Raw genomic sequence first — 16,482 nt, 5'->3', positions numbered from 1 at the left:
TTCTCACTGAGGAAAATTTAGAAAACATGATAAGTTGAGGGTGGAGGCAAGGTAACTGAAAAGCATTAGAAAACTTAAGGGGCAGTTAAGAATAAAGATCCAAGAGAAGGGTATCCAGACAAGTCAGTCAGGTATGTGGGGCAACTTCTTCCTGGAGGGTATCCAAAAGAGGTCACTGATCAGTTGAGAAGTGAAACAGAGCTTTTCTCAGCGTCACAGGGTAAGGGAGACAAAAATAAAAGAGTTCAGGTCCACTAAAGGTAGAGAGCATAGAAAAATCCCATGCCCTTCAAGTAGAGACTCCAAAAGAAGAATTTCAGTACAGAACTGGAAATAATTTTAAGAAGTGGAGGAAAGCATACCAAATTTGCAAAAAAAAAAAAAAAAAAAAAAAAAAAGGCAAATTACAGATCTAGAAAATACAACCACCAAATTAATATCTCCTTGGATGGGGTTTAGCAGCTGATTTGATATCCTATATCGAGATTTATACCATAAAAGGGAGATGGGAAAAAAGGAATATTAAAAAAATAAAGAGATTTAGTTAATTAAAAGATAGATGAGAATAATTTATCCAACATTAAAGTTCGGAAAGACAAAAAAGAATGCGAAGAGATGTAAAGGACAAAGCAAGAAAAGTCCAATAAATGAGTAAAGAGAAAGAATGAGTTAGAGAAAATATTTGAGGAAATAATAACAGGGAATTTTCCAAAACTGATAAAAGATATCAAACCACAGATCCAAGTAGCCCAACAAACTTTAAGAGGATAAATTGTTTAAAAACAATTACATCTGGTCCTAGTCACATTATAGTAAAAACTGCTGAAAATTAAAAAGAGAAAGAACAAAATAAAGAAATCTTAAAAGCAACCAAACTCTTCCCCACCAAACGTTACCTTCAAAGAACCAGTAACTAGACCGACAGCTAACATCTCAACTGTAGATAATAGAACGATCTTCAAAAAAAATTAATTAAAAAAAAATCTACCAACTGGAATTCTATACCCAGCAAAAATATAAATGAAAGCAAATCCTTAATAAAATAACAGATCTAGGTTATTATCACCAATGGCCACTAACATCATAAAACAGTTATATTTGGATAATATATGACTCTGGTGGAAGTACACATCACCACCTAAGAAGTATTCTTTCCAAAATACTAGAGGCGGGCGCGGTGGCTCATGCCTGTAATCCCAGCACTTTGGGAGGCTGAGGCGGGTGGATCACCTGAGGTCAGGAGTCTGAGATCAGCCTGGCCAACATGGTGAAACCCTGCCTCTACTAAAAATACAAAAATTAGATGGGTCTGGTGGCATGCACCTGCAATCCCAGCTACCTGGGGAAGCAGAGGAAGGAGAATCGCTTGAACCTGGGAGGTGGAGGCTGCAGTGAGCCAAGATCATGCCACTGCACTCCAGCCTGGGTGACAGAGTAAGACTCAGTCCAAACAAACAAAAAAAGGTACTGAATAGAATTTGATCATGCTGCTAGATTTAAATGACAATTTTTAGGAAACTCAGGGATAAAGGAAGATATTTAATAAACTATAGATATGTAATTAGCATATTCCAGGATATGGGACCCTATTAGCACAAATAATCTGGTTTCTTCAACAACAAAAGGTAAGGAGGTGGGTGGCTATAGATTAAGAGACTCAAAAGGCATATCAACCAAGTGTAACATATAGAAATCAGGCCAGGTGCAACAGCTCATGCCTGTAATCCCGACTCTTTGGAAGGCTGAGGCAGAAGGATCGCTTGAGTTCAGGTGTTTCAGACCAGCCTGGGCAACCTGGTGAACCCTCATCTCTAAAAAACAAACTACAAAAATTAGCTGGGCATGGTGGTACATCCCTATAGCCCAAGCTACTTGGGAGGTTGGGGTGGGAGGATCATTTGAGACCAGGAGGTCAAGGCTACAGCCTGGATGACAGAGTGAGACCCTGTCTCAAAAATAATAACAATAATAATAATAAATTTTTGGCAATAAACCTTAAAGTTGGGATAAAATTAAGACATTCAGAGAAAAATAAAACTTTTCAAACTCACAGAACTAAAAAATCTGCATGGTCCTGTAATGATTAAAGAAATTAAATATGTAATTTAAAACCTTCCTACAAAGACAATTTCAAGCCCAGATGGCTTTACCAGAAAACTCTATTAAGTACATAAGGAAAAAACAGTAATCTTGCAAAAATTTTTGCAGAAAATACAATAATAGGATATACTCCCCAATTCATTTTATGAAGCCAACAAACTTTGATACCAAAACCTAACAAGGACACTTAGAGAAAGAAAATGTTCAGGCCAATCTCACTCACAAGTATAGATGTAAAAATTGCACAAAAAATAGCAGCAAATTGATCCACTAACATATAAAATGAATAACCACATCTCCACCAAATTGTGTTTAGACCAAGAATGGGGAATTGATTTAACACCCAAATTTCAATAATTCACATAACTGACACGTTGTGAGGAGAGAAAAAGAAAAACATATCCCATTACTCACCAGAGAAATGCAAATTAAGGTCACAATGAGATAGATACTACTATTATCAAAAAAGCTAAAATTAAAAGACTGACAATACCAAGAGCTGATAAGAACATAAGGCAACTGGAACTCTCAAACAAGGATGGAAGGTGGTGTAAACTGATACAGCCACCTTGGAAAATTCTTTGGTGTTAGTCACTCGAGTTGAACATCTATATACTTTATGGCCTCACAATTCCACTCCAGAGTATATACCCAATATAAATGTATATATATGCATACCAGGACATATGTGTAGAATTATTCAAGGCAACATTACTTGGTAATAGTAAAAAAACTGAAAACAGCAAAACATCTAGAAAAGTCAACAAAATACTGAAGGAGCAGAACAAAGGTGGAGGACTGATACTACTCAACTTCAAGACTTATTATGAAACTACAATAAATCAGGCAGGGAACAGTGGGTCATGCCTGTAAAATTCCAGCACTTTGGGATGCAGAGGTGGGCAGATCATTTGAGCACAGGAGTTTGAGACCAGCCTCGGCAACATGGTGAAACCTTGTCTCTACAAAAAAAAATAGGTACTGTCACTTTGAAAGACACTGGGCATGGTGGCATATGTGTACAGTCCCAACTATTCAGTAGACTGAGGGAGAAGAACTGATTGAGCCCAAGGGGTGGAGGCTGCACTGCACTCCAGCCTGGGAGACAGAACGAGACCCTGTCTCAAAAAAAATAAATAAATAAAAAGAAAAAAAATAAAGCTAGGGGAGGGACAGCATGAGGAGAAATATCTAATGTAGATGACAGGTTGATGGGTGCAGCAAACCACCATGACATATGTATACCTATCTGCACATGTATCCCAGAACTTAAAAGTATTAAAAAAAAAAAAAAAACAGGTCGGGCATGGTGGCTCATGCCTGTAATCCCAACACTTTGGGAGGCTGAGGCGGGTGGATCACGAGGTCAAAAGATCGAGACCATCCTGGCCAACATGGTGAAACCCCATCTCTATTAAAAATACAAAAATTAGCTAGATGTCGTGGCATGTGCCTGTAAGTCCCAGCTACTCAGGAGGCTGAGGCAGGAGAATCACTTGAACCCAGGAGGCGGGAGGTTGCAGTGAGCCAAGACAGCACCACTGTACTCCAGCCTGGTGACAGAGAATCCATCTCAAAAAAAAAAAAAAAAAAAATAGCTACAATAAATCAAAGGAGTGTGCTACTGGCCAAAAAAAATAGACAAATATATCAATGGAACAGAATATAAAGCCCGGAAATAGACTCACATAATACAGTCAACTGATTTCTGACAAAAGAGCAAATGTGTTAAACTGATCTTTGATAAAAGAGCAAATGCAATACAATGGAACAAAGATAGTATTCTCAATAAATGGTACTGGAACAACTGGACACTCACATGCAAAAAAAAAAAAAAAAATGGATCCAGACACAGACCTTCCACCCTTCACAAAAATTAACTCAAAATGTATTACAGACCTAAATGTAAACCATAAAACTACAAAACCCCTAGAAGACAACATAGGAGAAAACCTAGACAACAATGGGTATGATGACTTTTTAGAACAATATGTAAATGCATTCCAATATCTAAAGGCACTCCAATACACCAGACCTTGGCTATGGTGATGACTTTTTAGGCACAATACCCAAAGGCACTGCAATACCAAAGGTATTCCAAATGCAAAATCCATGAAATAAATAATGGATATGCTGGACTTCCTTAAAAGTAAATACTTCTGTTCTTTGAAAGACAATGTCAAAAGAATGAGAAAACAAACCACAGACTGTGAGAAAATATTTGCAAATGACACATCTGATAAACGACCGTTATCCAAAATACACAAAAAACTCTTAAAACCCAATAAGGGGGCAGCTGACAAGATGGCTGAATAGGAACAGCTCCAGTCTGCAGCTCCCAGCGGGATCAATGCAGAAGGCAGGTGATTTCTGCATTTCCAACTGAGGTACCCGGCTCATCTCACTGGGGTTGGTTAAACAGTGGGTGCAGCCCACGGAGAGCCAGCAGAAGCAGGATGGGGCATCGCCTCATCCAGGAAGCACAAAGCATTGAGGAACTCCCTCCCCTAGCCAAGGGAAGCCATGAGGGACTGTGCTCTGAGGAACGGTGCATTCTAGCCCAGATACTACACTTTTCCCATGGTCATCGCAACCCGCAGACCAGGAGATTCCCACGGGTGCCTACACCAGCAGGGCCCCGGGTTTCAAGTACAAAGGACCACAACTCCTCACCAGCAAGAGAACAAAACTGGATGGAGAATAAGTTTGACAAACTGACAGAAGTAGGCTTCAGAAGGTGGGTAATAACAAACTCCCCTAAGCTAAGGGAGCATGTTCTAACCCAATGCAAGGAAGCTAAGTACCTTGAAAAAAGGTTAGAGGAATTGCTAACTAGAATAACCAGTTTAGAGAAGAACATAAATGATCTGATGGAGCTGAAAAACACAGCAAGAGAACTTTGTGAAGCATACACAAGTATCAACAGCCAAATTGATCAAGTGGAAGAAAGAATATCACAGACTGAAGATCAGCTTAATGAAGTAAGGCATGAAGACAAGAATTAGAGAAAAAAGAATAAAAAGGAATGAACAAAGCCTCCAAGAAACATGGGACTATGCGAAAAGACCAAACCTACATTTGATTGGTGTACCTCAAAGTGATGGGGAGAATGGAACCAAGTTGGAAAACACTCTTCAGGATATTATCTGGGAGAACTTCCCCAACCTAGCAAGACAGGCCAACATTCAAATTCAGGAAATACAGAGACCACCACAAAGATACTCCTCAAGAAGAGCAACCCCAAGACACATAATTGTCAGATTCACCAAGGTTGAAATGAAGGAAAAAATGTTAAGGGCAGCCAGAGAGAAAGGTCGGGTTACCCACAAAGGGAAGCCCATCAGACTAACAGCATGTATCTCTGCAGAAACCCCACAAGCCAGAAGAGAGTGGGAGCCAATTTTCAACATTCTTAAAGAGAAGACTTTTCAGCCCAGAATTTCACATCCAGCCAAACTAAGCTTCATAAGCAAAGGAGAAATAAAATCCTCTAGAGACAAGCAAATGCTGAGCATTTCATCACCACCAGGCCAGCCTTACAAGAGCTCCTGAAGGAAGCACTAAACATGGAAAGGAACAACCAGTACCAGCAACTACAAAAACATGCCAAATTGTAAAGACCATCGACATTATGAAGAAACTGCATCAACTAACGGGGAAAATAACCAGCCAGCATCACAATGACAGGAGCAAATTCACACATAACAATATTAACCTTAAATGTAAACAGGCTAACTGCCTCAATTAAAAGACACAGACTCGCAAATTGGATAGACTCACGATTCACTAATGTGCTGTATTCAGGAGACCCATCTCACATGCAAAGACACACATAGGCACAAAATAAAGGGATGAAGGAATATTTACCAAGCAAATGGAAAGCAAAAACAAGCAGGGGTTGCAATCCTAGTCTCTGATAAAACAGACTTTAAATCAACAAAGATCAAAAGAGACAAAGGCCATTACATAATGGTAAAGGGATCAATGGCAAAGATGAGCTAACTATCCTAAATATATATGCAGCTAATACAGGAGCACCCGGATTCATAAAGCAAGTGCTTAGAGACCCACAAAGAGACTTAGACTCCCACACAATAATATTGGGAGACTTTAACACCCCACTGTCAATATTAGACAGATCAACGAGACAGAAAATTAACAAGGATATTCAGGACTTGAACTCAGCTCTGGACCAAGCGGACCTAATAGACATCTACAGAACCCTTCACCCCAAATCAACAGAATATACATTCTTCTCAGCACCACATCACAGTTATTCTAAAATTGACCATATAATTAGAAGTAAAACACTCCTCAGCAAATGCAAAAGAAGGGAAATCATAACAAACAGTCTCTCAGACCACAGTGCAATCAAATTATAACTCAGGATTAAGAAACTCACTCAAAACTGCACAACTACAGGGAAATTGAACAACCTGCTCCAGAATCACTACTGCGTAAATAATGAAATTAAGGCAGAAATAAGTTCTTTGAAACCAATGAGAACAAAGACACAATGTACCAGAATCTCTGGGACACAGCTGAAACAGTGTTTAGAGGGAAATTTATAGCACTAAATGCCCACAAGAGAAAGCAGGAAAGATCTAAAATTGACACCCTACCATCACAATTAAAAGAACTGGAGAAGCAAGAGCAAACAAATTCAAAAGCTAGCAGAAGACAAGAAATAACTAAGATCAGAGCAGAACTGAAGGAGATAGAGACACGAAAAACCCTTCAAAAAAATCAATGAATCCAGGAGCTGGTTTTTTGAAAAGATCAACAAAACAGACCGCGAGCAAGATTAATAAAGAAGAAAAGAGAGAAGAATCAAATAGACGCAATAAAAAATGATAAAGGGGATATCACCACTGATCCAACAGAATTACAAACTACCATTAGAGAATACTAGAAATACTTCTACACAAATAAACTAGAAAATCTATTAGAAATGGATAAATTCCTGGACACATACACCCTCCCAAGTCTAAACCAGGAAAAAGTAGAATCCCTGGATAGATCAATAACAAGCTCTGAAATTGAGGCAGTAATTAATAGCCTACCAACCAAAAAAAGCTCAGGACCAGACAGATTCACAGCCAAATTCTACCAGAGGTACAAAGAGGAGCTGGTACCATTCATTCTGAAACTATTCCAAACAACAGAAAAAGAGGGACTCCTCCCTAACTCATTTTACGAAGCCAGCATCATCTTGATACCAAAATGCGCAAGATACAACAACAAAAAAAAGAAAATTTCAGGCCAATATCCCTGATGAACATCAACGTGAAAATCCTCAATAAAATACTGGCAAACCAAATCCAGCAGCACATCAAAAAGCTTATCCACCACGATCAAGTCAGTTTCATCCCTGGGATGCAAGGCCGGTTCAACATACGCAAATCAATAAATGTAATCCATCACATGAACAGAACCAATGACAAAAACCACATGATTATCTCAATACATGCAGAAAAGACTTTCAACAAAATCCAACAGCCCTTCATGCTAAAAACGCTCAATAAACTAGGTATTGGTGTAACGTATCTCAAAACAATAAGAGCTATTTATGACAAACCCACAGCCAATATCATACTGAACAGGCAAAAACTGGAAGCATTCCCTTTGAAATTCAGCACAAAACAAGGATGCCCTCTCTTACCACTCTTATTCAACATAGTATTGGAAGTTCTGGCCAGGGCAATCAGGAAAGAGAAAAAAATAAAGGGTATTCAAATACGAAAAGGGGACGTCATATTGCCTCTGTTTGCAGATGACATGATTGTATATTTAGAAAACCCCATCGTCTCAACCCAAAGTCTCCTTAAGCTGATAAGCAACTTCAGCAAATTCTCAGGATACAAAACCAATGTGCAAAAATCACAAGCATTCCTATACACCAATAATAGACAGAGAGCTAAATCATGAGTGAACTCGCATTCACAATTGCTACAAAGAGAATAAAATACCTAGGAATACAACTTACAAGAGATGTGAAGAACCTCTTCAAGGAGAACTACAAACCACTGCTAAAGGAAATGAGAAAGGACACAAATGGAAAAACATTCCATGCTCATGGATAGGAAGAATCATATCGTGAAAATGGCCATACTGCCCAAAGTAATTTATAGATTCAAGGCTATCCCCATCAAGCAACCACTGACTTTCTTCACAGAATTAGAAAAAACTCCTTTAAATTTCATATGGAACCAAAAAAGAGCACGTATAGCCAAGACAATCCTAGGCAAAAAGAACAAAGCTGGAGGCATCACTCTGCCTGACTTCAAACTATACTACAAGGCTTCAGTAACCAAAACAGCATGGTACTGGTACCAAAACAGATATATAGACAAATGGAACAGAACAGAGCCTCAGAAATAACACCACACATCTACAACCATCTGATCTTTGGCAAACCTGACAAAAACAAGTAATGGGAAAGGATTCCCTGTTTAACAAATGATGTTGGGAAAACTAGCTAGCCATATGCAGAAAACTGAAACTGGACCCCTTCCTTACACCTTATACAAAACATTAACTCAAGATGGGCTAAAGACTTAAACGTAAGACCTAAAACCATAAAAACCCTAGAAGAAAACCTAGGTAATACCATTCAGGACATAGGCATAGGCAAAGACTTCACGACTAAAACACCGAAAGCAATGGCAACAAAAGCCAAAATTGACATATGAGATCTAATTAAACTAAGGAGCTTCTGCACAGCAAAAGAAACTATCATCAGAGTGAACAGGCAACCTACCGAATGGGAGAAAATTTTTACTATCTATCCATCTGACAAAGGGCTAATACCCAGAATCTACAAAGAATTTAAATTTACAAGAAAAAAACAACCCCATCAAAAAGTGGGCAAAGTATATGAACAGACACTTCCCATAAGCAGACATTTATGCAGCCAAGAAATATATGAAAAAAAGCTCATCATCACTGGTCATTAGAGAAATGCAAATCAAAACCACAATGAGATACCATCTCATGACAGTTAGAATACCCATCATTAAAAAGTCAGGAAACAACAGATGCTGGAGAGGATGTGGAGAAATAGGAACACTTTTACACTGTTGGTGGGAGTGTAAATTAGTTCGATTGTGGAAGACAGTGTGGCAATTCCTCAAGGATCTAGAACCAGAAATACCATTTGACCCAGCAATCCCATTACTGGCTATATACCCAAAGGATTATAAATCATTCTATAAAAACACATGCACACGTATGTTTATTGCAGCACTGTTCACAACAGCAAAGACTTGGAACTAACCCAAATGCACATCAGTGACAGACTGGATAAAGAAAATGTGACACATATACACCATAGAATACTATGCAGCCATAAAAAAGGATGAGTTCATGTCCTTTGCAGGGACATCGATGAAGCTGGAAACTATCATTCTCAGCAAACTAACACAAGAACAGAAAACCAAACGCCACATGTTCTCACTCATTAGTGGGAGTTGAACAATGAGAACACATGGACACAGGGAGGGGAACATCACACATCAGGGCCTGTTGGGGGGTTGGAGGCTGGGGGGCTGGAGGAGGGATAGCATTAGGAGAAACACCTAATGTGGATGACAGGTTGATGGGTACAGCAAACCACCATGGTAAACCACATGTATACCTATGTAACAACCCTGCACATTCCGCACATATATCCCAGGGCTTAAAGTATAATCAAAAAATTTTTAAAAATTAATAAGAACACAAACAACCCTATTAAAAACAAAAATGGGCCAAAGACCTTAACGGATACCTCACTAAAGAAGATACACAGCTGGCAAATAAGCATATGAAAAGATGGAGGACAGGTGTGCTGGTTCCCTCCTGTAATCCTAGTGCTTTGGGAGACTGTGGCGGGAAGACTACTTGAGACCAGGAGTTCAAGACCAGCCTGGGCAACATGGTGAGACCCCCATCTTGACAACAACAAAAAAGCCAGGTGCAGTGGCTCACACCTATAATCTCAGCACTTTGCAAGGCTGGGGAGGGAGGATCACTTGAGGTCAGGAGTTAGAGACTAGCCTGGGAAACATAGTGAGACCCTGCTTCTACAAAAAAAAAAAATTAAAAGCAAAGATGCTCCACATCACACGTCATCAGGAAAATGCTAATTAAAACAATGATAAGATACCACTATACACTTATTAGAACAACCAAAATCTAGAATACTGACCACACCAAATGCTGGCAAGGATATGGTGCAACAGAAACTCTCATTCATTGCTAGTTAAAATGCAAAATGGTATTGTCACTTTGGAAGATGAGTTTCTTACAAAATTAAACATATTCTTTCCATATAATCAAGTAACTGCCTTCCTTGGTATTTAAACTTTAATTTAATTAAAACTTATGATCACACGAAAACCTGCACACAGATGTTTACTGCAGCTTTATTCATAATTGCCAAAACTTGGAAGCAACCAAGATGTCCCTGAGTAAGTTAGTAGATAAAATGTAGTACATCCAGACAACAGAATAGTATTCAGTACTAAAATGAAATGAGCCTGGCCAGGCACAGTGGCTCACACCTGTAATCCGAACACTCTGGGAGGTCGAGATGGCGGATCACCTGAGGTCAGGCGTTCCAGACCAGCCTGGCCGACATGGCGAAACTCCGTCTCGACAAAATTTACAAAAATTAGCCAGGCATGGTGGCGCATGCCTGTGGTCCCAGATACTCAAGAGGCTGAGGCACAAGAATCGCTTGAACTCAGGACAGGGAGGTTGCAGTGAGCCATGATCGCCCCTCTGCACTCCAGCCTCGGCTCAGTGACAGAGTGAGACTCTGTCTCAAAAAAAAAAAAAAGAAAAATACAAAAATCAGTCAGACATGGTGGCGCAGGGCTATAATCCCAGCTACTTGGGAGGCTGAGGCACAAGAATTGCTTGAACCCAGGAGATGGAAGTTATAGTGAGCAGAGACTGGGCCACTGCACTCCAGCCTGGATGGCAGAGCTAGACTCTGTCTCAAATCAATCAATCAATCAATCAGATAATGTATACAAAGTTTACATTTTTTCCTTTCTCATTCAGTCCTTCAAGAAATATGATTATCCTATTGTTCCAGGCTCTGTGCTAGCCACTGGGATACAAATGAATACTGTTTCACAGAGGAACATAAAAACAAATAAAAATAAATAATTACCAAATTTTATAAATACTACAAAGAGATAGGTGATGTAACAAAAAATTATATTAGGAGTTTTTGACCTAGTCAGAGAGATTAGGAAAGGCATCCTAAGAGCAGTGACCACATTGCTGAGCTCCAAAGAATAAGCAGGCATTAACTAGGTGAAGAGAAGAATAGGTATTTACAAAGACAGAGGAAGTCTTTCCATAAGATACCCAATATCTCTGGAGTGGAAAGAATAAGGAGCAGCCTGTAATTCATATATCTCTTTGTACTATGTATGCAGTTTTGTTACTACTCATCTGTGTTAATTGTTTCTATGTTCTCCCGTGAGACAATATTCTGTTGTATCCCACGCCTAGCAGAGAGCCTGGAACAATAAGACCTGAAAGGTAGTTTGAGGGTCAGACAATGCAGGCATATCTTAAGAGCCCTTGAGATGGCTGAAAGAGAAAAGGTAACAAACTGATCTGTACTATAGCTCAAAAAAAAACCACTCCAACTACAGTACAGAGAGTAAGTTGTAGGAAAACAAGAACGAATGTAGATAGAGCAGTTAGGAGCTACTGCTGAAGTTCAGGCAAAAATAATGATAGTTGGGATCAGCATAATGAAGTTAGAGATTCATTCCATGGAAAAACCTTTACTGAGGTCCTACCAAGTGCCAAGCACTATCACAAGTGCATAAATAGAGCAAAAAGACAAAATAAGCAAAAGAAGACAAAAATTCCTGCCCTTGTTGGGTTTATATTCTAGTGGGAAGAGACAGAAAAATAAATAAGTGAAGTATCACTTTAATCAGATGGTTATACACACTATGGAGAAAAATAAGGTAGTAAAAGGGAAGTAGGAGGGATTGTCTCACAGCCCAAAGAATCACAAAGGGATAGATTCTGGGCAAAGGAAAGATGACCCAGGAGTCCTGGACTTCTTACAATGACTAACATAAACAGGGCTCAAAGGCATAAGAATATCTGCCCTGATGGTTCCAAAGCAGACAGTGATAATAGTGAGGTGTAGGGGAAGAGGGAAGGCTAAGGAACATGCCAAGAGATCCAGAGTTCTGCGGCCTTTCCTTTCCTCTCCTCCTGCCAATGATGATGTAGAAGCCCAGAGGAAGAAGAGCCTTACCCAGAGCACTTGAGCTTTTGCATTGCTTGTTGATTCCAGTAGAGAGGGGAAAGTAAAAAAGAACTGAACTTATATAATAGTTTATTCCCCAATTCCTACCAGTCTGTAAATTCCATGAAGGGAGAAGCTGTATCTTAACCACTATATTCCCATAATCCAGACAAGTACCTGGTACACAGCACTGATGGGATATATATTGTTGAAAGAATACATGAATAAATGCAATATTAAATTTAAAGCCAAAGTATCCCTGTATTATCAAGGTAAAGATTTTAAATGTGTTCATATAAATAATTACTAAGTTGGGGTAGCCACAAAACAGCTTTAAGTTAGTAGGATAGCAGTTTTTGAGTTCTGTTTGATTTTGAATCATAATCAAATTATATTTAATCTTATTAGCTTTTAAATTCGCTATATTCTAAGACTCTTAAAGACAATCACATTTTATAAATTTGCAAGATTTTAAAATATATACTTAGGACTTTTAAAAATAAAAGTTACAAAAACATAAAATTAAACTGAAGTTCAGAAAACGTAATCTTTTCTAATTATTTTAGCATGTTTAACAAATGTTAATGCTTTATCCTACAAACTTCTCAACTTTATTATATCACCTTGCTAGCATATCCAGTGAAAAATATGTACGTAATATTTTCAAGCAGGAATCTGCAAACCAGGGGTTTAACAATGCCACTTTGAGCCACTATAGAGCCCTCAGCTGTGTAGATGACAGATATAAATAGATAGATACAATTACAGTATATATTTTAAAACAAGGATTGCTTTATTCCACATCCAAATAAAGTTTTCTCCATTATTTATATTCTAAAATTTAAATTGCTATTAATTTGTTAAACAAAGTACTTATTTAAAAAATACATACCGTTCTCTTACAAAATCTGCTAGTTCTTTAGTTGATATCTGTCCATGTTTCATATTATGGTAGAGGACATCAAAGCCACTATTTTTTTCCCCCTAAAATTTAAAAAGATTTTTAGTTTCACAAAACAAAAAGATAAAAATGACTTGAGAATATAAAAAGCCAACACTAACTAACATGCAATCCTGTGCTCCGGTGAGGTGCTTTTCCTTAATTTAATTATTCTCATTTATTGTATGATTTGAAACAGCATAAAACAATATTATATGCTTTAATAAAGTTTACAATTAACTACATATACCTACATACACACAAATATGCATACACTTTGTAATCCCCCATAAAAGTACAATTAATGAAATTAAGTTGTGACCAGGAGCGATGGCTCACACCTGTAATCCCAGCACTTCGGGAGGCCGAGGTGGATCATGAGGTCAGGAGATCAAGACTATCCTGGCTAACATGGTGAAACCCTGTCTCTACTTAAAATACAAAAAATTAGCCGGGTGTGGTAGAGGGCATCTGTAGTCCCAGCTACAAGGGAGGCTGAGGCAGGAGAATGGCGTGAACCTGGGAGGCGGAGCTTGCAGTGAGCCGGGACTGCGCCATTGCACTTGAGCCTGGGTGACAGAACTAGACTCCATCTCAAAACAAAACAAAACAAAAAAATTAAGTATGAGGCTGGGTGTGGCAGTGTGGTGGCTCATGCCTGTAATCCAGCATTTTGGGAGGCAGAGGCGGGCGGATCACTTGAGGTCAGGAGTTCTAGACCAGCCTGTCCAGCATGGTGAAATCCCATCTCAGCTAAAAATACAAAAATTAGCCGGGTGTGGTGGCATGCACCTGTAATCCCAGCTACTCAGGAGGGTGAAACAGGAGAATCGCTTGAACCCAGGAGGTGGAGGTTGCAGTGAGCCGAAATCACACCACTGCACTCCAGCCTGGGAGACAGGGTGAGACTCTGTCAAAAAAAACAACAACAAAAAAGTATGAAATTTTAAGGAATATGCAGCATAATTAAGAAAAGATAAACATGGACCTTTCAAAACATATTACCAAATCCAATTTCAATTTCTTTAACACACAGTAAGAAATTCCTGATCATTTAATTTGGAGTTTGTGCTTTAAAATTATTAAATCTTGATTTCTGAATTAAGACAGTAAAGTACTTAAGTCATATCAGCACTGAGTATCACAAAATACTTAGATCTTTCAGTAAACTTGAGAAGTGAGAAAATAGATAAAACTTAACAAAAGAGAAGTAACAGGCTATTTGCTAGTTTTTAATGGGATTTTCATTTGTTTGTTTTTGTTTTTGAGACAGTCTCACTCTGTCATCCAGGCTGGAGTGCAGACATGCAATTATGGCTCACTGCTACCTCCCTGTCCCGGGTTCAAGCGATTCTCATGCCTCAGCCCCCCGAGTAGCTGGGATTACAGGTGTGCACCACCACGTCCGGCTAATTTTTGTATTTTTAGAAGAGATAGGGTTTTGCCATGTTGGCCAGGCAGGTCTCGAACTCGCAGCCTCAAACAATACACCTGCCTTGGCCTCCCAATGTGCTGGGATTACAGGTGTGAGCTACTGCGCCCAGGCTAATTAATGAGATATTAACAGAATAGATCACTACACAATCCTGGAAAACCTCTACTGCTGTTTAATCCTATGAATACTAAATTAGTAAATCATAAAGATAACATTAGAAATGTCAATTTGTTCGATGAAATAAAAGACAACTGATACACTAGGTTTAAAAACTCTCTTTACAGGCAGCAGTTTTTATTTTTCTTTAGTGAAAATGAAATAATGGGCCGGGCGCGGTGGCTGAAGCCTGTAATCCCAGCACTTTGGGAGGCCGAGACGGGCGGATCACGAGGTCAGGAGATCGAGACCATCCTGGCTAACACGGTGAAACCCCGTCTCTACTAAAAATACAAAAACTAGCCGGGCGAGGTGGCGGGCGCCTGTAGTCCCAGCTACTCGGGAGGCTGAGGCAGGAGAATGGCGTAAAACCGGGAGGCGGAGCTTGCAGTGAGCTGAGATCCGGCCACTGCACTCCAGTCCGGGCGACAGAGCGAGACTCCACCTCAAAAAAAAAAAAAAAAAGAAAATGAAATAATGAAAAATGGAATATATTTGTTGGAAAAGCAATACCATAAGCAAGTGTTACATAATCCAAAACTTGATTTTTCCACAGTCCACTGAAAACAGAAAGCATAAGAACTTCCAGCTATGTTGAAGTGCTTCCTGATAAACTCAATGTAGCTAGTAATTAGTTTGCCTACATATCACAAATTAAAATGTCATATCTGTAACAAGATAATATAAACAGTACCCTTAGCATTTTGAATAACCATTTCCATTTATCAAGAAGAATACAACATAAAACCACAGTCTCTTGTGAATCCAAACATTTCCATTTGGCTTCTGCAACTTTACACGTTTCAGATTTTTTTTTTTTTTTTTTTGAGACGGAGTCTTGCTCTGTCGCCCAGGCTGGAGTGCAGTGGCTGGATCTCAGCTCACTGCAAGCTCCACCTCCCGGGTTTACACCATTCTCCTGCCTCAGCCTCCCGAGTAGCTGGGACTACAGGCACCAGCCACCTCACCCGGCTAACTTTTTGTATTTTTTAGTAGAGACGGGGTTTAACCATGTTAGCCAGGATGGTCTCAAACTCCTGACCTCGTGATCCGCCCGTCTCGGCCTCCCAAAGTGCTGGGATTACAGGCTTGAGCCACCACACCCGGCCCCCACGTTTCAGATTTTTTAAAAAGTTTATTGTTGGAGGCTTGTGCCTATAATCCCAGCTATTCCAGAGGCTGAGCAAGGAGGCCTGCTTGAGGCCAGGTGTTCAAGACCAGCCTGGGCAAAGTGAGAACCTGTCTCTAAAAAAAGAAAAAGACAAAGATAAGGGTTTGAAACTTCTCCTTCAGTGAACTTTTTAAGAGTAACAGTAAATTAGACACTAAAAATAAAAAACCTGGATAGCATTCAGTTTTTTAAAAAAAGTTTTTGCAGAAACAGGGTCACGCTATGTTGCTCAAGCTGGCCTTCCAACTCCTAGCCTCAAACAATTCTCCCACCTTGGCCTCCCAAAGTGCTGGGATTACAGGTGTGAGCCACTGCATGTGGCCGGCATTCACTTTTGGTGAGTCTAAGATTCGAAAAACAGGCAGAAGATAGATGATTAAAAATTGGTTTTACCAAGTTCCATTTTTAATTTT

General features: G+C 39.3%; 1 protein-coding gene across 1 annotated transcript in view; it reads right to left on the bottom strand.

Moving 5' to 3' along the window:
* Positions 1–16,482, bottom strand: part of FCHO2 (FCH and mu domain containing endocytic adaptor 2) — a 143,355-nt gene that overhangs the window by 115,786 nt on the left and 11,087 nt on the right. The window contains exon 2 of the mRNA XM_030927399.1: positions 13,260–13,351. Coding sequence (XP_030783259.1) covers positions 13,260–13,351 — 92 coding nt within the window. The remainder of the gene's footprint in view (positions 1–13,259; positions 13,352–16,482) is intronic.

The sequence above is a fragment of the Rhinopithecus roxellana genome, chromosome 3 (assembly GCF_007565055.1).
Source record: "Rhinopithecus roxellana isolate Shanxi Qingling chromosome 3, ASM756505v1, whole genome shotgun sequence".
NCBI classification, from domain to species: domain Eukaryota; kingdom Metazoa; phylum Chordata; class Mammalia; order Primates; family Cercopithecidae; genus Rhinopithecus; species Rhinopithecus roxellana.
The sequence above is the reverse complement of the archived record's forward strand: the minus strand, read 5'-3'. Positions and strand labels throughout refer to the sequence as shown.